The 21,710-nt window shown below is 37.6% G+C and overlaps 1 protein-coding gene across 5 annotated transcripts in view; it reads right to left on the minus strand.

Moving 5' to 3' along the window:
• FAM13A (family with sequence similarity 13 member A) overlaps positions 1-21,710 on the minus strand; it is a 264,235-nt gene that overhangs the window by 54,856 nt on the left and 187,669 nt on the right. For 4 of the 5 annotated variants that reach the window (XM_081157518.1, XM_081157517.1, XM_081157519.1 and 1 more), the window contains 3 exons: positions 19,169-19,210; positions 8,184-8,225; positions 5,205-5,384 (listed from right to left, as the gene is read on the minus strand). In XM_081157518.1, the coding sequence (XP_081013644.1) occupies positions 5,205-5,384; positions 8,184-8,225; positions 19,169-19,210 (264 nt within the window). The remainder of the gene's footprint in view (positions 1-5,204; positions 5,385-8,183; positions 8,226-19,168; positions 19,211-21,710) is intronic. The other variant, XM_081157516.1, reaches the window with a different exon arrangement.

The raw sequence follows: 21,710 nt of genomic DNA on the forward strand, positions 1-21,710 counted from the left end.
ACTGATACAATGTATGGAGAAAATCTGAAAAGGAAATGTCTTTCTCTAGAATGGGACATTTTGATTCTTCCCAAATGATAAAGACATTTTGGCATACTAAAAATGCATTCATATCTAAATCTGACTGTGTTAGATAATCTTGGTAGAAATAGTTTAATAAAAACTATGGAATACAAAACATTTTGAACTGAAATATAGATTGTTACTTCCCAGTGCAAGGAGTTCCAGGATGTAAGTTTGTGACTGGGGGTCCTTCATGATTTAGTCTTAGAAGTAGATATGAATGCCATGATTATAGAATTTAATTCATTTACTGTTCTTGAATAGTTTTCTTTAAGAATTTTAAACATTCCCTTTTAAGAGGTTTTTACAAAATTAAATTCCTTAGCAAAATGTTTGCTTGTCTTTTGCTACATCACAGAACAAATTAAACCACCGGTGCAGCACCATGTCTTGGTAAGGTACAAAGGAATGAGAGTTTACTTTTCTTCATGGTCTGACCCTAAAGGGACCTCCCTAAACACCTAAGGCTATATCTTAAAATAAATGAACTTTAAAGAGTAAAAATAGATGAGCATATTTTACTATCGGTTCAACCATATCCAAAAATGAAAGATAGTATTACATATTTATTCTGCAATTTAAATTCATATCCTGCCTTAAGGGCTATAATGGAACAAATTTATGAATTGATAGTATCAAAATATTTTCAAAGTTATACTATCTTTGGCACGCACATAGAGGAAAGACTCCGTGAGGACACAGTGAGAAGGCACCGTCTACAAGTCAAGGAGACAGGTCTCATCAAAAACCAACCCTCTCAGCACCTTCATCTTGGACTTCCAGACTCTCAGAACTGGAGAATATATTTAATATATTCTTTATTTTATACTTTTAATGTAAAAATGTATAGATTTAATAAAATTATAACAAGATATGTGCAACATTTATAAAAAAAATCCTAATATAAAATAATTGAAGACATCAGGAAAAGCTGATAGGGATTAACATGCCAGCACACAGTCATGCAAACATTCTTAAATCTCTCCCCTCCATGCTCTGAGAGCAGTGCCTTCTGTGGATGGCTGGATGAGTTTGTTCTGAAATTCAAAAATGTTTGCTTTACTATTTAAATTGCCTTCCTGTCACTCTTCATATTTTCCCTCCAATTATAATTTTTCAATGAAGGGGTTTTTATGTTTTAAAGCTGTTATAGACTAAACTACGTTCCCCAAATTTATATGTTGAAGCTTTAATCCCTAATGGGACTGTATTTGGAGATAGGGTCTTTAAGGAGGTAATTAAAGTTACATCAGGTCACAAGGGTGCTGGCTTAATCCACCAGAACAGGTGTCCTTATAAGAAGGGAGGGAAACACCAGGAGAGCACGCACACAGAGGAAAGGCTCTGTGAGGACACAGTGAGGAGGCGCCGTCTACAAGTCAAGGAGACAGGTCTCATCAAAACCAACCCTGTCAGCACCTTGATCTTGGACTTCCAGACTCTCAGAACCTGAGAAAATAACTTTCTGTTGTTTAAGCACCCCAGTCTGAGGCACTCTGTTATGGTAGCCCTCGCAGACTAATACAAAAGCTGAAAACTATTTTTAGAAATTAAAAGACAAAGTTTATTTTATAAGCTTTCGAATAGTGAATGAATGGCTGGAATAAATCCTATCTGAATAAATGTATGAAAATCTGATTGTGCAGTTGTGCTCAGGTGGAAATCCTGTACTCCTCAAAGGGAAGTCTTCGGGGTTGTGTGAGTGAGTGCCTCTCACCACGGGATGCATGTGAGCGTGAGGAGCACTGGTGCCTGATTCCTCCGGCAACACTCTCACAGATTTCAATCACACTTGGCATCACTTACCTTTGACCTGAAGTAGGTCTCTGTGGCCTCTCACTTTCACTATCTAGACCTTATTTATTGTTTTTTCTTATTTTTTTTTTGTTTCCTTCTCACTCCTATGTACACATTTAATGTTCTAGCAAAACAGAACCATTTATTATTCCAATATAGCATGCTTTTTTTTTACTTTGCAGTAGGAATTTAATATAATATTTATATAATAAAAATTTTTCCTGTCCATCATGTTTTATTATTTTTTTTAATCCTCACTTAAGGATATTTTTTCCATTGCTTTCAGAGAGAGTGGAAATGAGAGAGAGAGAAAAAGAGAGAGAGAGAGAGAGAAACGATGTGAGAGAGACACATTGATTGGGTGCCTCCTGATCTCGCTCCGACTGGGGTGGAGTTTGCAACTGAGGTACGTGTCCTTGGCTAGAATCAAACCCAGACCCTTCAGTCCTCGGGCCGACGCTCTAACCGCTGAGCTAATCCAGCTAGGGCCAGTCCATTGTGTGTTAGAAGATTAAAACCAGTTTCACTTAAATAATCCTCTGCTTTAAAAAAGATATTTATTATAAAGTTTCCAAACATATAGAAAAAAACCCTATCGCAATGAACTTCCATATACCGTCCATCACCAAGAATCAATGTTTCCACGCACCCAGCATATGGTAAATTTTGAAACTGTATCCTTTCACATAAATATATTAGTTGTTTTTACATTTTTATTGTAGCAAATAATAAAAGCCTGATGTTTCCTTATGAATTTAGACAATTAAGAAATCATGTGCACGAAAATGAACTATTTATCATCTTAGTTGAACTTCTGTATTGTTTATTTAAAAAAAATCTGCCAGGATGATCTTATTACAGACTTTATTGACTCTTTAATCTCATCTCGAAATATGGTCACATTGACTTCATGGATTTTTATTTTGTTTTAATATGGCTGCAGCTCTAAGTTTGTTAGAGGCAAAATAATAGATAGTAATTTTTAAAATATTCCTATTTTTCAAAACATTTTAAACCATTCCATAGGGCTGTTTTGAACAGAATATATAGTAAAGTCCAGCTTAATTTTCCCTTATTTTTCAAGCAAAGTCTGATGAAAACCTTAGATAAATGAATCAATTACATATAAGCATCTATTGAGAAAAACATACTATAGGCTGTAATAATGATTCTCAGCTTTCTCACCATTGATGCCATGTGAGTGTATCCCAGGGACATAGGAGAGGACCATCATGGGGGAAAAAGTAGTAGGTTTGGCCCTTCAAGGGCCTTGCTTTCCAAAGACCTGGAGAGCTCAGAGAAGCAGTTCAGTAGAGGCTGCGAGCTGAAGGGCTATCAAGACAGGACAGTGACCAGGGTCAGCTTAGGAGAGGGCTTCGTGAGGAGGACATGAAGAGGACTTCTGAATGCCCAGGCCACATGCTAAAGAAAACGAGTAAGGTGAGACTGTTCCTAAGTTACTCGGCTACGTATACTTTACACCCCAGGATTCTCTCGCTAAATTCCCAGCTGTGGTTTGACCACGAGTGACTAGAATGAGTGGTGAAAGGAATACGAGAGGAAAAATTCAGGGAAGGGACGAACGTTTCATGAGTGTTTAGATGACTAGCCAGCCTCCACCATGCTCCATCTTTAGTTCTCCTGATGTATAGTAAAATATAATCAAGATCACTCACGCTAGAAACAAACCTGGTCTTGGGAAACTATAAGTAAAATCTGCAGGAGAGGTTACGTATGTTTCCTATTTCTCTCCTTGTCTGGCTCCTGCTCATTTCTGACCTTGCCCCTCTGTCCCTCCCGCCCGCTGCCACCCCCCCACCATCACCCCCACCATGCATTTCTGTTCTCTGCCGCCTCGCTACCACTTCCAGCCTCCGCCTGCTATCCCTCTGTCCAAACAAGAGGGCGGGTGAAAAGCATGATGTCGTGACACACTAAGGATATTTTAAAAGTGCAAAGTGTTGCTGCAAACTATTTGGCAAAAAATGAGGCAGAGGATAAGAAGAGTGTTAAGTGAATAATTTGTACTTGCTGTATAACACAACATAAGCAGATCACAAACTGATCATACTCCTAAAAACTTCCTATAAAGCTTAGTCAGTACCTGATTTTAAATGTAAATATCTCCTGTATCATAATTTTTCTATTTTCTAAAGGAATGTTATAGTGAACCCTCCTTTCCACCAGCTCCAAGACAAATGTTTTTGTTTTTTTTTAAAGTGCTGATTAGCTAAAACTACTGTGATATTATTTCACAACATGTGTAAACTGAATGATCATGCTTTATATGCCTTAAACTTATACAGTGATATATGTCAATGATTATTCAATAAAAATGAAAAAAAGCACTGCTTATGTCACCGGAAAGTCAGTGGGTTATACCACTGACACTGTTTTACTTCTGAAATCATATTTATTAATATAGCCCTTAAGTGATATGCACCATGGGATTTACTTATACTATTTATAGTCTGTGTCTTTCTTTAAGCAAAAAGAAGATTTTTTAAATAAAGATTTTGATGGAAATTATGAGTCCAGGTAAGAAAGGATGGTGGGAAGTAGGGTCTAGTTTAGTCTCAGACATTTAATAATGAGTCCAAAACAATAGCTTTTTAAAGCCTAAATGCTACACTAGATAAAAACACTAAAACTTTTGGGAAATATATGAATATAGTCTATTATATATAAATTTATTTTACTTGACAATTTAAATCATGATTATTCAATAATTGTTCATTTGTATTTATCGAACCTTTTAATGGAGAATAATGTTCCTTGTAATACTATTCTTGAAATGTACGCTTTGGGAATACCTTAAAATTAGTTATTATAATAATAATAAAAAACTCAAGTATTTCCGCTTTTGATTAGACTTATGTTCAACTTTATACTAAAACATAATCTACTGTCAGAGTCCTAGAGAGATAATCTAGTATTTAATTAGGTCAATATAGTAGAAAAATCTGCCGGTTCATAAGCTAGTCTAATAGCCAACTGAATGTTGTCTAACAAGAAAAAGCCACCTCTGGACAGGCAGATAGCAACTTACTCCTCCAATTCTTCAGGGCCCCTTGAAATAAGATATTCACGAGGAAGCCAAGACATGTATTAGATCGGAGGTGGCTTCCTACAACATATCAACCATGGAGACAAAACTGAAATGTTTATTCAACCACCTCTGAATTTCCAAATCCCAGCTAAGCTTAGAACGGTCAAAATGAAAAATTTTTAAAGTTTTAACCTAAATACTGAAATGGGAGTAACTATGACACAGTGACAATTCAGGTGTATGTTTTTAAGACAAGAAGAGAAAACACAAACAAGAATTAGCAACGCCAACTCACACGTCTCTGCCACGTCGAGCTTCATCCTGTTCCTTGGACTGGCGACGTCGCTGCCTGGCGGATGCAGTGGAAGGAGCTGGGGATGTGCCAGGTTCTGAGTCCTCTGGGCTTTGGCCTCCGGAGCTGTTAACATCAAAAAGATGCTGCTCTACAGCCGACCGGATGGTTCTTTCTAAGAGTCTGGTTAAAAAAAAAAAAGAATACAGAGTGACTCAAGCAATCAAGATTACCAATGACTGCCTTTAAAAATATGTGCTGAGCCTGGCCGGGCGCGGCTCAGCGGTTGAGCACCGACCTAGGATCTAGGAGATCACGGTTCGATTCCCGGTCAGGGCACGTGCCCGGGTTGCGGGCTCGATCCCCAGTCGGGGGCGTGCAGGAGGCAGCTGATCCATGACTCTCTCATCATTGATGTTTCTGTCTCTCTCTCTCTCCCTCTCCTTTCCTCTTTCTGAAATCAATAAAGATATATTTAAAAAAAAAAAAGAGTAGTTAAAAAAAAAAAGTGCTCATAAATATGAAAATATTGGTGTTCCAATGAGAGGTCTACTACAACTTCATGATCAAAGACAGTGTGTGAAGCATTCATCTCCAGAATATTTGCACTGTGTGTTAGAAGCTAAACTGAACAAATTCCTCCAGTCCGATAACTGCGTCTCTCCTTTTTGAGAGCCCAGAATTACTGAAATGCCCACAGTAAGTCTAGCAACAGAGGCCTTCAGGAAATAAGGGTCATTAATATACGGAAGAATGAGGAAAGGTTTTTTTCTCCTAGAATAATAATGAACCTATTCTTACAAGGGTGAGTTTCTTCCAGATTTCATACCAGTTTTGCAGAGGGGAGAGTACGATTTACAAAGCAAACTGGCACGAATAATTTTATGATGCCTATTATTTATTTAAAATTCCTTTAAGATAAAGTATATAGGGAGCAATGCTATTAAAAAAAGAATGCCTCACCATGACAGTCCTCATAACAGAATGGCAAAATCTTTCTGAACCGATTGTATACAATTAAAGCTGTATTCATACAAACACCCCAGGATACATTACTGAAGATGGAGGAATAGATTTATTTTGTTCACTCTGAGAAAAATAGTGAAGCACAGGGGCTGAAAAGAGCTCATGGTAAGATAAGGTATCATTTTAAAAGCTACATAATCTTTCAGTGTGTCTAAACTTTTCACCATCATGCTAATTCTGAATAAGGTGACATAAAAAATTCTAATCCTATGCTCCTCAGAACATGTTTTCCTTTACCTGAAAAAAAAATCACATCCAAAGTCATCAAACTGTACACACATTCAATATGTGTAGTTTTTATATATCAATTATCTCTCAATAAAGCTCTTAAAATTAAAAAAGAACCTCATATATATTTTTTAAATGTTCAGATTGATAAATACATTTGTTCTAATAAAATGGATTTTGAAAAATTTAAGAATTTTAGATTTTCCAAGCATAGTTTTATAATAGGCTCATAGTAATTTCATTAAAATGATTTGAAGACAATGAGAGGGTATAGTCTAATTTGGGCACTAGAGCTTTAATATTTAGAACTCCATGTCCCAACGATTCAAGATCACCTAATAGCAGTACATAGGAATGTGAGTACATTCATATATGCATATAGACCAACCCCACATCTTTTCCAAACTGTGCAAGACATAAAAGAAGTAAAGGTTACCAGGAAACAGGCAAGAACATGTCAATTTTACTATAATTCTGGAATCTCTTTCAAATTCACAAAGGTAAGAGTGGTCAGTTCTGCACTCTAATTGCTTCCTCACTTAACAAAAAAGAAAAAAAATTCCAAGTTGATCCTATTAGATCCAAATTCATACCAATTAGTGCTTCTTCTAATTCTTCTCTCTTCCTCCTTATCACATCCCATCTTCCTCTCTTCCTCCATGTGATCCCTGCTGATGAAAGATGCTCCAGAAAGGCCCACCCATGTCCCAGCAAGGAAGAAAGAGAGGTGGGTGCAAGGAGGAATCTTTGGGCAAGGGACTATTTACACATATTTAGTGGTTAATATATGCCAGGCATTTTTCTAGGTGTTAGGAATATAGCCACGAAGATGACAGAATACATACATTACTATGAGGTGAGACAGATAAACAGATCATGAAATTTCAGAGAGTGATAAATTTTCTACAAAATAGAGAACAGGATTGGAGAGTGACTGTGGGTAGTCAGGGATGACTTCTTGAATAGGATGACATTTGAAGAAAGAGGTGAATGATAAGAAAGTGCATGGCCAGGCTGAGGAAGAGCCAGTGCAAGGGCCCTGAGGCAGCTATGCGCTTGGCCTATTCCAGAAACAGAAGGTCATGTGCTTGAGGCATAATGGCCAATGTGGCTGGACAGGTAGGCAAGGGCAGATGACTGGAGTTTAGACTTTAGTCAAAGTGCAACTGGCAGCCTCAGGAGGAAAAAGACATGGGAGGGACAAAATTAACGGCACTGCCACTGCCCTGTGGGAAAGAGATGTGCTGCCATCACTAATTTGCTTTCTTTTCTATGTGCCTATTAAACTGAAGGCTGAGCCCAAGGCTCATTTGACATTACACGCCAACACTATGCTTGGCACATTGCAGGCACGCAGCCAGCGTAGGCTAAAATTAACGAAGGAAGGAGCAAAGGCATGGTTAGTTAATACCTTAACCTTTAATGGCATCCTCTCTTGCTAGATACCTCCCAAAGCACGCAGATTGCTTTGCAACTATCGACTCGACATTACTTAGACTGAAAAAAATAAAATCTCTATGTTGAAATGGTGGAGCTGTCTCTAGTCACACACCCACACAGATGCTCAAACAGGAACACTTCTTACTTAGTGTTCGCCTCTGTACATTTCCAAAATCATTTGCTCTCTTATTGTATTAATCTTCCAATACTATCCCACATTAGAATTGCCTTTTTTCCTGTTTAATAAGTGGGTAAGGAGGGCGGGGAAACCCAATTCAAGTAACTTACTCTCCTGTGGCCGAAACATTGCTGGCTTGAGATACACGGGCACTGTGGGAAAGAAACAAAGAGAAAGAACGTCAGATTAGACAGAGGGCCAGAGACTAAACCAAACATCCGAAGGGGATCCCAGGCTTAAAGCATCAGCCAGGCCCTGAGTGACCCTCTGTGCTGTTTAACCATTCCCTTGATGGATGCTGATTTTCACTTGTTTCTAGAATGAGAGATGGCCCTGGGGATTTATTCCTAACAGTATTTTTGTCTCCATTTTAAATATGCTCCTGAGAAGACAATTTCACAAGTGATCTTTGAAAACTCTCTCTCACCCTATTGCCATGGTCTTAGTTGAGGGTCTGTTTATTTTCCCCCAACCGTTAATGTCATTACTGCTGACTGCTTCCTGCTACCCACTCTGCCCATTCCCCGCTGTGCCCTTCTGTCCCCTCCTTGCCCATCTCTTGAGGACCTGCAGACAGAAGCATCTTTCTAAAACTGCTCTGGACATGCAGAGAGCAGCAGGGACCCTCGGAATAGAGGACAAGGAACCAACATTATTTTCTATTTGACTATTTCTTTTTCTTTTTTGTTAATCTTCACTCGAGGATATTTTTCCATTGCTTTTCAGGGAGAGCGGGAAGAAGGGAGGGAAGGGTGGAGGAGAGAGAGAGGCGGGCAGAGAGACAGAGAAAGAAATATCGATGTGAAAGAGACACATCGACTGGTTGCCTCCCATATGCGCCTGACTGGGGGCGGGGAGCACCCCGCGACCCAGGCACGTGCCCTCGACTGGGAATCCAGCTGGCAACCCTTTGGTATGTGGGCGGACGCTCTAACCACTGAGCCACACTGGCCAGGGCTGTTCACGACTATTTCTAAACCACCTTTTCTAAGCCATCTCTCCTTCCTAAATTCTTCAAGATAGACAATAAGTCAAGCTTTAAAATATTTCATCTTAACACCTGATTTACAGCTCTTTCGCTGAACATTTCTAAACTTCCTCTACTTTCCCATTTTCCCTAAAGCCTGAATTCCTTTGAAAGTATTAAAAAGTAGTCAACGTAAAGTGGAATGGTGAAATTACAGAATGCTATCTGGTTAGCATCCTTCATAACTTCGCCCCCTTGCCTGCACTCTGCTCATATAACCCCAGTGAGGGGGTGAGGCTGGCAGCTGCTGTGATGCTATCACCACCACATTCACATTCTTGCCTTCTAGCGCTTAGTCAGCTTCTACATCAAGGTTCAAAAGTATCCATGCTTAAAAAAGAGATTAAAAAATCTTTATTGCATGCCAAGTTAATTTTGCCTAATAGATCTGTTCTCTCCCTTTTTCCTTCTTTGTAGAAGACACACAAGAAATAAAGGGTGTTAAGGATCAATATTGATGGTTGCCTTTCAATCACTTCAAGCATCCTAATTTTTATGGTATAATTTTCAACATATGAACATGCTGCTTTGGAATCATCTGTTGGGTTTTTCTTTCAAGTACGTGTGTATCTCGTCTCTTGCAACTCAGAATCTAAGCGCCTCAAGGGGCTGTATGATATTTCTCATTTTCTCTCATTAGACTCCCTGCCACTGCCACCACCATCGCACCCAGCATAGCGCTCGTTATCTCAGAGGTGATCAACAGACACCCCCTCCAGCTCCAGAGAATTGCCTTTGGTTAAAGCTGCCGCTTTTTGTCATGGCCACAGATCATAATCAAATTCCGGAAAAACCACCTAAAATAATGTTACTGTGCACAAGGGATACTGATGAGAAGAATCTTGATTAATAAATGAATCAATGAACAAACATACAAATGTACACCCTGACACCTATCAAGTATTTACCATGTTTCAGACACTATGCTAAGTATTTTTATAAAGATTTTCTCATTTGCCCTTTACAATAACCCCATGAGGTGGGTGCTACTGTTTTCTTTTCCTTGTTTTCAGATGAAGAGGTTAGAGAGGTTAAGTAACTTGCCCACAGTCATGAGCCAAGAAGTAAATGAATTGGGATTTGAACCAAGAAAATTTTAGCTCAGAGTCTGAGCTCTTAATCACTACACTAGACTTTTAATCACTCACTCGCTGGAAGAAAAACTCACCAGTTATCTTTGTATATGGGGCTCTGCATTTAGGTATTTTACTTTGCTTTTCATCACAACCATTTCTCCTCACAATGCCTGTCATTCACTGTGGCTTCCAGGTTATATAACCAGCAACAAATCCTTTGCTGGTCTGTCCTTAACTGGAACAGACAGTCCCTGTTTTGGATGCTTTGTGGCTCACCCTCTGTAAATTCAACACTGTATAATTAACTCCTGTACTCCGCTGCTCAATGCAGTTATACAACCTTGGTTTTGGGAGCAGGGACCAATGTGAACAATGACCGCGGGGAACCAGAAGAAGAAAAAGAACGTAGACCCGCTGGATGCTAAAAACATTCCAAAGACATACAGGTATAATTAGACAATTAGTCCCCAGGCCATTTCAGAATGAAGAGATGGATCTCTCCCTCCTTCTACACACTTTTAACCTGAACTTCTTTTTGCTTATTAAAGCACACACTGGTATTTTTATGTTCCTTTTTTTTTGGGGGGGGGGCAAAAAAAGAAAGGGAAGGAAGAAAGAGACAAGGAAATGACAACAAACAGGCCCAGGTTCTGAGACGACTAACTCCCCAAGTAAGAGCTTCTCAAACTCTAACGTGCATCAGAATCACCCGGATCTCGTTCACACAGATTCTGGTTCAGTAGGTCCAGGTCTAGGGAAGGGAAAGCTGAGATTCTGCATTTCCAACAAATTCCCCAGGGATTCTGATGCTGTAGATTTGTGGAACACACTGATTAGCAAGGCTCCAAATCCCTGCAACTAAAAATTTGTCAAGATTTCAATACCTTAGATACTACAATAGATATTTTTAAACATTCTAATCTAAGTGCTAAGGTATGATTTGGAAAACTTATGCTAACATGAGTAAATAAAAGGCAACACATAAAATTCCCCTCACAGCTTAAAAAAAAATTACCTGAACCATCTAAATCATTTTTAAAAAGCCTTTCTCAGAATGCAAATCAATCAATCAATCAATCAATCAATCAATAATAAAACTAAGTAACCTAATCATGTTCACTTTCACTAGCACATTGATCTTAAGTGAAATTTATGACAAACTTATATTCAATTGCTTCTTTAATAATATTCTGGAATTTTTTGCATACTTAGTGTCCATTGGGAATCAAAAAAGAGAAGTTCTGGTCTTAGTTCTGCAGTTAAATAGCTGAAATCATAGACTGTTGGTTAGCTTGACTGCACTGGGTTGGTTTATTCATGCAGAAAACAAAAAGTGTGGCTAGTGGTATCTGGGGTTTTCTTTTAGCTCTAAAAGTTTATTGCCCTAAAGTTAAAATCATTACAAAAGGTAATAATTGAATATTTAGTTTTATGACACCGTGTCAGTCATAGTTCTAGTTTATTAGATAGCACAGTGGCTTTGGCCAGGTATCCTTCTACCTCCATAGTTCCTGTGGGATGTGTTCAACAATTCACCGATAAGATTTCTAAGAATGTTTAATGTCAGGCATGGGGACTGCTTCCATAGCTCTAACTGGCTCCTGGAGGTAATTCTAAGGCACTGACCAAAGGGTGATAAGCAGCTTAGCTAAAGTGAAAGATAGAGATTTCCTTCATCTACATGTACTTTGTTTTTTCCTCTGCAAACAGCTAAGAACAATAATTTTTTTTCAGAGCCCTTGACTCATTTGCTAAGAAAAGTTCTTACTTATGCAATATTAAACACTTGAACTGAATATGGAAGAGTGCATTTCCTAATGTTGATAAAGCAAGTATTCAAAACTTAAAGAAATAAGCTTATGTGCAGACTCCAGCATTATGGTCAATTTCATAACCCAAGCCTACTGTAAGTGATGATGCAACTGAATTTTCTGTTGCTACGATCATTTAAAATAGATTCTAAGACTACTCTGAAATATATTTTATGATATGTTTAAATATATTTAGACTTTGTCTCTGTTAGCAAAACCCAAACTGCATTTCTGTAAGCCGATTATGCTCAGCAGTATTAGTATATAAAATTTGCATGTGATAAAAAGCACAGATGCCCGTTGACAAGTGATTCTTTAAAATTAGATCTCTTGGTTTGAAATAAAGAGATTTACATATAAAAAGAAAAGTTTCAAATCTACTGAAACCAGACATCTTGGAAAAGCACGCGTTTTCTGTTTGTTCTCTTACTTTGGTATGTTCTCTTTTCTGTGGTGTATAAAATCCTACCTGTAATAAAATATTAAGAGGGACCATTAGGTCTAACAGAATTATCCCTTTTCTCTAGAAAATAATATTTACATTTACTTGATTTTTTAAAATTTGTGTTTTATTTTTATTTATTTATTTTCTTTTTTAAAAAAATTCTCACCCAAGGACATGTTTTTCATTGATTCTAAAGAGAGAGGAAGGGAGAGGGAGAGAGAGAAACACTGATGTGAGAGAGAAACATCGATCGGCTGCCTCGCGTACACACCCTGACTGGGGACTGAACCCATAACCTGATTATGTGACCTGACCAGGAATGGACCTGCGACCCTTTGGTGCATGGGGTGATGCTCCAACTAACTAAGCCACACAGGCCGGGGCTTACTTGATTATTTAAATGAGTAACGATTTAAAAGACAATTATGTGATGTTTGTTTAATTAAGCCTCAGGATAAAGATCGTGTAATCATCAAAATGGCATGAAACTCCTAATTCGTCTAATTAACATAATACAGTATTTTTAGGATCATTTAAAAATGCCTAATGTTGATATATGGCATCAGCATTATAAAACCATTGTAAAATTATTTCCTTGTAATTGTATAATGGATTTCTAAATTAAGCTTTTTTCGTGGTTTTTGTGCATTCTTCGGAATGTCAAATTTTCATGAAGTCCAATTTGTCTAATTCTTTTGTTTCCTGTGCCTGTGGTATCATATCCAAGAAATCACTGCCAAATCCAATGTAATGTAGCTTTTGCCCAATGTTTTCTAAGGGTTGTAACTCTTACATTTAGGTCTTGGATGCATTTTGAGTTTATTTTTGTATATGGTGTTAGGCAAGGGTCCAACTTCATGCCCTTGCATGAGGATATCCAGTTTTCCCAGCACTATTGGTTGAAAAGACTGTCCTATGACAATTTTTGAAAATACAGACACCTCACAGCTCAGGAGACTCAGAATCTTGGCCAGTGAGACCCAGACATCTTTAATGAGCTTCATATACTTAATACTATAAAGATGCTGTCATTAAAAAATAAAAAAAAAGTGTTGACAAAGATTTGGAGAAATTGAACTCTTACACATTACTAGTGAAAATGCACTTTAAATGGTTAAGATAATAAATTTTATATTATGTATATTTTTAATTTTTTATTGATGAAGTTTTAAAATATGTTTTTATTAATTTTAGAAAGAGAGAGGGAGAGGGAGAGAAACATTGATGAGAGAGAAGCATCAATCAACTGCCTCCTGCATGCTCCTTACTGGGGATCGAGCCTGAAACCTGGGCAGGTGCCCTGACTGGGAATCAAACTGGTGACTTCTCTGCACATGGGCTGATACTCAACCAACTGAGCCACACTGGCCAGGGCTATATTATGTATATTTTATCACAATTTAAAAAATGATTAAAATGGCAAAATGTGTTATTTATATTTTATCACGCCCCCCAAAAAGTTCCACAGGCAGAGGTGATGTGCCTTCTCAGTTTAGAAACACTGTTCTAGTCAAAAGGAAAACAAATATTTTAAATATATAGTTATTTGTTTCTACTGAGACCCAAATATCTAGCTGCGTTTATCATCTTGGGGGGAAAAAAAATCAAGTAGATAAATAAATAGCCTGCTTGTTTGTTCCACTTGTTAGTGAGGAGCTCCAAACAGGCTTATAAACAAATGTAATCTCTGATATGCTGTATTTATCCAAACTATCCCATCTAATATTGAGATTTTACCTCAAAATGATAATGTATAATATATACAGCATGTTTCTTAAGAAGTAAAATCAACTATTAAAAAAAAAACCTATTAATAAAGTATGACCAAAAAATCATAAACCCACAACTTCTAGCACAAGTTGTTTGGAAAGGAAATCCTCAAATAGCTACCTATAAACAATCTAGAAAGAATTTTTCCACATATCAAAATAGGAGTGGTATGATATAATTTCTAGATTTCATTAAATGTCAGGTAGTATTTTCATCTGACTTTATTCAAAGCTAAATTTTTTCTTCAACAGGAATTCTACAATTAAAAGACTTTCATAAAATTGATGATTGCTAGGTTCTAGGAATAAAAAAATAACAAAATCCTAAAGAATGAGTTTGTGTGCCAAACAACTAATTTAGGAATAAATTGATTTGATGTTCCTAATTCAGAAAAATTAGAAAACATGAAATACTGAGACTGACCCTAAGTAACTCCAAATCTGCTAAAACACTAACTTAATTTGCATGGTATTAAATCTTGGCTGAATTTGATAAAGGCTGTCAATTTCAGAGTTTCAATGGCGAACAAAATGAGAAAGAGACAGCAGAGGAAGGTCAGGGTAGTTGCTAGAAGACACTGTTAGGTAAGCAAGGAGACGCTCTTTGAAGGCCAGGTGAGCTGCTCAGAGCCCAATGGACGAGACTGGTTATAGCTATGTAGCCCCTGAAGCACATATTTAGGATTTTGATAAAGCGCAGGAAAGACAGGTTGTGGGTATATGGGCTATATGTATAAGCCAGGAATTTGTAAAGAAGAAGGAATTCAAAGCTCAAAGTCTGATGGGATGGGACAAGGACAGGATCTGACCCTGGGCCATAAAGAACATACAGGTAGTACAGGTGAGGTAGGAGTGGGCAGAGATAAAGAGAAATAGAAAGTGGAGGTTAAGAACCCTAGTCCCAGTGGAAATGATCACAGAAATCAAAACCCGGGCTTGTAGACACAGAAGACTCAGACAAACAGAAGTAGAACTAGCAACAGATCCCAGCTAGATCTGGCTGCATGCCAGGAAAAGAAATCAGACAATAACAGGCTGGCACAGAACACCTCCGGCAAAAGTTGCTTTGATGTCAATCTGAGCAACTGAGGCAGGGGCCCTTTTTGTGGGATTTCAGCCTAGGCTATGAAAGAGGCCAGGGTATGGACGCCCTAGCCAAGAATGTTCTTCACTTTAAGTTTGCCTGTTCATGTTTATTCTGTGGCAATCTCACTAAGAATTTGGCATAACCTGTCCTTCCCTTTCATTTCCTTAATAACCTCACTGGGGCGGGTAATCTCTAATGAGCATCTGGGGAACAATGACAGCTACTGTTTGAGCTACTGTAGCTGCAATAAACTTCCCACATGGGACAGCTGCAGGTGTAGATTTGTAGCTACTATTTCTTTCCTTTAAAAAAAGGACAACTGGCTCTGTGGTGAGTTAGGTTAGGTTGGAGAAGTACTGAAATTAGAGAACACAGAGTTCTTATCACAGGAGATACTTAATCTAGAATAAGGATATGTGAGTGCATGTCTATTTATAACAGCCCTACCTTTCTACAGAAAAGACTGAGGGCAATTTAAATGTACAGTTTCAGCCATGACTGTTAAGAGAACTGCAACCACAGAAACTGAAATTCTACAAGATGAAAAGTAGAGCCAGGTAATGACGGATCTGGCCTCTCTGGTGCCCTGTCCTGCATCCCCCCTCTCCCTTCCTCCAGGCACAGGAAGGTCTGGAGCCTCCACCAGTACACTGCTTGCTCTCCGCCTCTATCCTCTATCCCAGCGATTTTCAACTGGTGTGCCACAAGAATTTTTAAAACATGTGATACCTGACTACTTAGGGGCACTGGCCTCTTGTTCCTTAGGTTATGAAATAAAAAAATGACAACAGCCAACAGAACAATAGCTGTCCGGTGCGAATAAATCTAAATTATACCTATTTCGTTTGTCAGATCAGCAAAAAATATATATTTTTGGTGTCCCACAGAATTTTAGTAATTAGGTTATGTGTGTCATGAGATGAAAAATGTTGAAAATCGTTGCTCTACCCCAAACACAGACTCTGTCTTCTTGTTAGAAGTAATTCACCTTGTCTCCTCACCAAAAGCTGAGGCCTGTCTGATCATACACAGATGATACACACACACAGCGAGCTCCTTTATGGGTTATCTATTCTCCTTCCTCTGAAACTGGAGCCCTGCTTTGCTCTTACCCTCTCGGTTTTGATCTGGTCCCTCTGAAGCGGCGCACTCCCAGACTAGCAGCCACCGGGTTCTGCCGTTCTATCTCACGCTGGGCGTTCAGAATAACCCCCGGACTGAATTCCCCAGCTGCCCCACTCCACCCCCTCCACCTGGCTGCCTGTGGCGGGACATACTTCTGGTGAGTGCCCATCTCAGTTCACGTGTCCCATCTCTTGACTGGCCTTTCTTCCCACTCCCATTTTGTAACTACCAATCACTTTTCACTTTTCACAAAGGCACAGTAAATATTATTTTGGATTTAAAAGAGCCAATTTAGTTTTCCATCACGTTAACAAAGCATTATGGAAACGAGTCTTGCAATAACTCCCCATTTGGAATATTGCAGCAAAGAAATCTTAAATAAATAATAAAGTGGGAGGGCCCAGGCCGGTGTGGCTCAGTTGGCTGAACATTGTGCCATGCACCGAGAGGTCACCAGCTCAGTTCCTGGTCCGGGCACAAGCCCAGGCTGCAGGCCCAGCAGGGGGCATGCAGGAGGCGGCCGATTGATGTTCCTTTCTCATCAATGTTTCTTTCTCCCTAACCCTCCCTCTTTCCCTAAAAATCAATCAAATATCTTTTAAAAAATAATAAAGGAGGAGGAAAAGGAATGGAAGACAAGGAAACTACAGAAATTTATTAAAATATATTTAAAATATTTAAGTATTCATTTGCTCTACTAGAGGTAGTGCAAAAGAAAGTGCACTAATTTGTAAATTAAATTAAATTATCAGTGGGCTTGTTATGTTTCTAGTCCAGAAATCTAGAACTTAATCATAATTAACAACCATGTTTTCTTTCTTCTACTTGAATTCTGTATGCTAGAATATCAATCTCAAACCAGCCATGCAAATAATTTGAAGAAAAAAAAAAAGTTCATGTTTTACTAATACATTCTCCCTGCTTCATGTCGAGTCCATAAACAAAAGGTAAATTAACTTGTACAGACCTAATTCTAACATAACTTCTAAGACTATCAAATAATGTTACTCAGAAAAAGAACCATGTGAAATTTTAATTTTAGAATAATGACAATTTTTGCATTTATAAAATAGTTCCACTAGGTTTAAATTTCCCTTATGTGAAAAGAATGCCTGCTGGTAACTTCCTTCTTTTCAACTTTACCTCTACTGTAAATGTGGGTTAGTGAACATATTCATTCTTTTTTTCTAACTTTTATCATATTTCAATTTTTATGACTCTTAACATTGAAAGGTAAAATAGCTTGTATCGAGAGGTCAGTAATATATTAATTATATTAATTTTCTTTACACTCTTTTACTTTCATTTTGCTAGTACAGAATTTCTTTTTCAAGACTGCATTACTAGTCTAGGTAATTCTAAAAATTATCCCACTATAAAACACAATTAAGTGTCCTTGAGGATTTATAACTTATAAACCTATTTCTTGCATCTGCCTTTTATTAGTGGTTAAAAAATAAAATTTAAGACTATGTAAAACATGGATTGATGTTATCCAGAGTAATAAAAATAAGACATTCAGAGAACTAACAGTTTTCATTAATTGGCAAGATCCTGTGTTGTAATCTTCCACAGTATGCACAAGTTAATTTCCACTAATATATGATAATCATGTTTGATACTATTGTGTATATTTACATAATGAATCCCAGAGTTGCCATGTGCTCAGCAACCGCATCTCGTGTGAGTACAGTAACTGCGCACGGTGACAGCCTATGGGCCAGGGTGTGCTGACTTGGTGGCAGGGAGCCAGGATGAATCAAACGGGCCACCACGGTGTCTTGGACAGAAACCTCAGATGTCCCCTCTTGCTATGAAGTGATTATATGATAAGTTTCAGGTCACTAAAGGCAAGAACACTACTGAAAAGCAGTTACTTGGCTAAACCTGAAGTCCTGTGTCACATTTCTGAACTACTGGTGGTTGAATTAACGTCTAAATCTAATAATTGCCACAAATCAGATTCAAAAATAAATACACAAACTACGTATCACATATCCTGGCATTTATTTAAAGAAATAGATTTCAAAATTGAGAAAATATTTTTTAAAAAACGTTAGCAATTTTAACCTTAATTAATATGGCCCTATTATTTGCAAATATATTTCTAAGCCTCTGAAATAGGTAGATAGTGAGAAAAGAAATGCAATAAGTAAGAAAAACTTGGTTGTAGGTTATACTCAAGTTGAATGGTTCACTTAAAATCACATCAATACAGCAAACGTTTTAGTCTGGAGAGAAGTGATCCACTCTAACATTCTGTAAACTTACCTGCTTTAAAAGTTGCTAGTTTAGCACTACAAGCTTTAGAAAATAATCCTGAACTCCATAAACTTACTATTTAGTTTCTCACACCACTACTACATAGGAAATGACTTAACAAAACCTAAGGCTTCTTCAGCAAGTAAGCCTTGTGCTCACACCCCTTCCCAACCTCTACATATGTAGAGAGATTTTTAAAATTTAGGTTACAGCCTAATTATCACGCAGTTTTTGAAATTAAGATGGCTACCTTAACATTTCTGAATTTAAAACAAAGTTATCTTACCTTAGTGTTTTCAACTATATTAAAATTTGTTTTAAGATTTCTTAAACCAAAGAGAGGAAAACCAAAGCGTGAACAATACAGTGAGGGGTTCCAATAAGCTTAGTCTGGCCACATAGTAGAATATTCTATTGAAAAGAATTAAAATAGGCAAAGAAGCCTTACCCCTCCTCATTCCCTGTAATAGACCAATAAAAATAAAATAAATACCTCAAATAGAAGGGTGACAGAGGTCTTTCATCTTCCTGTGAACTAAAAGAAAATAAATGTTGAATTAATACAATTTCTGTTACTACTATAATACATCGATTTTACTAAAACTCTGTCCTACTTGTTGCAAATTTTGTTTTGACATATTAGAGCTAAACTCTTGATGCAGTAAGGTTAGTAAAACACTCTACCTTGGACCTAACCAAAGTCAATTACTTCATGGGAGACCATCAAGGGAGGCTTCTTTCAAAATTAGCTTAAGGCAAAAATAATTCACATGGCACTTTCAAGAGGAAGCTTTTTCCTACCTTATTCTATAGCCCCAATCCAAGTATTCATATATTACACATGAACTCTTAAATGACTACATACTCAGTTAGCTCAGTAAAGCTAATTACAGCTCATTAACATGAGGATGAAAGTAGGAAACAGCCCTCAAAATATTCCTGTTAAGTGTGGGCCACTTCAACACGATGCCCTGGCGCTGCAAAGCGCCGTGGTAAACAGCACTCACGCTGTCTGTCTTCTGTGTTACTTCTCTAATTATTAACGAGTGTAGATAATACAAAAGAACATAAATGAAACCATAAAAAGTTTGTTCCTCAGACAACACAGAAGCAATATGAAACTTAATAGAAAAGTATTTAATTTAAAATGTGAACTGTATACCACAATAAAATATTTTTCCTTTGTTTAACATGCTTTTCTTCTTTTTCATAAATGACCTCACAACAAAGAATGAGTCTCTCTCCTCCTAAGGGTCTCCTAAGGGTCTCTGAGCTTTTTGGATTATGTACTCATATCAACTCAGGTTTGCTTTTTAATGCTAGGCAAATTTGAGTGTCATCCTTGAGGGGGGCCATGTTAATCTTCTCTGTGCCATTCCATCTGTAGCATATGTAAGGCCAAAGTGAGCACTGAAATTAGGTTTCAAGCAGCCACTCCCCTCAATATATGACTAAGCATCATGCGCATCATTAAACAAATAAAGGTAGAAATGTAAAGTATTTGATAAAATTAGCTAGAAGCTCTAATATTTTTTCTTGTACCCCTATTGTCAATCTTATACACCACTTGGGGTGTACACCACCTTTGGGGAAGCAACAAGTTAACTTTTGTTTTCTTTTTCTCTCTCTTGGCTTATTTTTAAATTATCCTAAGCATCATTAATGAAAAGGGAAGAGTTTGCTTCAGTTGGTAATATTACACTGGCAATCATCAAAATCTTATTACTAAGCTATTGTGTAAAATACACACACACACACACACACACACACACACACACACACACACACACATCCCTGTCCTGGAAGTTGAAAAGGTCTTACCATTTTAGTTGGAAGATGGCACAAAGTATAAGATACTATTTTTCATTCTCTTGAGATTTTGGTTTCCAATTTCAGTATCACTTAGCTGTTCTGTTTTTAACTGACTGTGCCAATTCTTCCCAGGGGGAGGGTAAGTGGTGAATCAGCTTTATTATCAACTCTAACGTGGATGGGCTTGTAGAGTTAGGTCGCAGAGTGGGAGAGACAGAGGCAACTGCACCTGAGATACGTCCAGGTGTCTGGGGGAGAGGCCATCTGGAGCGGCGCTATTACAGGAGGTGATGACTGAGCCAAACTGATTCGAGGAGCTCACACAATTGACTTTAAAATATTCCTTGAAAGTGTTTAAAACAAATTATAAAAATATTAGAATTAAATTTGTTTCTTAATCAAGGATTCAGTGTCAAAAAGCACTAATCATGACCAACAGGATGCAAAACAAAAAGGCTGCAAGTAAAAACCTGCAATGATTTTATTTTAGAAAAATTGCCTCCATGTGCTATCAAAGGGCACTGTACCAAATACTTATTTGCCCAGAACAGATGTTTAACTCTAACATGTGACAAATTATAATGCAAATTAACAAGGGTACTTTAGTGAACAGTCAATTATCGATATGATTGGCTTTCTTAGAATTTAGAAGTGCTTTCGGGAGATGGTTTAGATGACGCAGGGTCCTGAACACATGAGTTCATGTGTTTTGGCTAATGCTTTTTTTTGGTGTGTGTGCTAAATCTCTTCGCAGCAAACAAAGACAATCAAAATCAGTCAATCCTTTCCTCCTTCACACCTTCTCTTCCTCACTCACAGCAGTCAACAGGGCAGCAATCCCCTCCCGGTAACCAAGAAGAACAATATAATTTGAAAAGAAAATGACACAATCAATTTTGTCAGTTAATTAGCATATTCTCCTCTTTCCGCTTTCATAAAAATACCCATGCCTAAAAGCAATTTTAAAGAAAAATGGCCTAGGACAGTTCTTCCAAATAGAATTGAGAAAGTAAACTTCACAAAATTTACATACCACAATGCAAAACGTTTGACAAGATCACCATTTCTATATTTATGCAAAATGGGTGTAGTACTATTATTATAGGCCCAAGACATCTATTTACAGAGGCTATCTATGCCTATTTCTGGTTTTGTGTCACTCTCTCAGGCATGCCCAATGATATCAGTCATATTTTTGCCTAAATTTTAAATTGAGAATTCTA

The sequence above is a fragment of the Miniopterus schreibersii genome (assembly GCF_964146895.1).
Source record: "Miniopterus schreibersii genome assembly, chromosome: 1".
Lineage (NCBI taxonomy): Eukaryota > Metazoa > Chordata > Mammalia > Chiroptera > Miniopteridae > Miniopterus > Miniopterus schreibersii.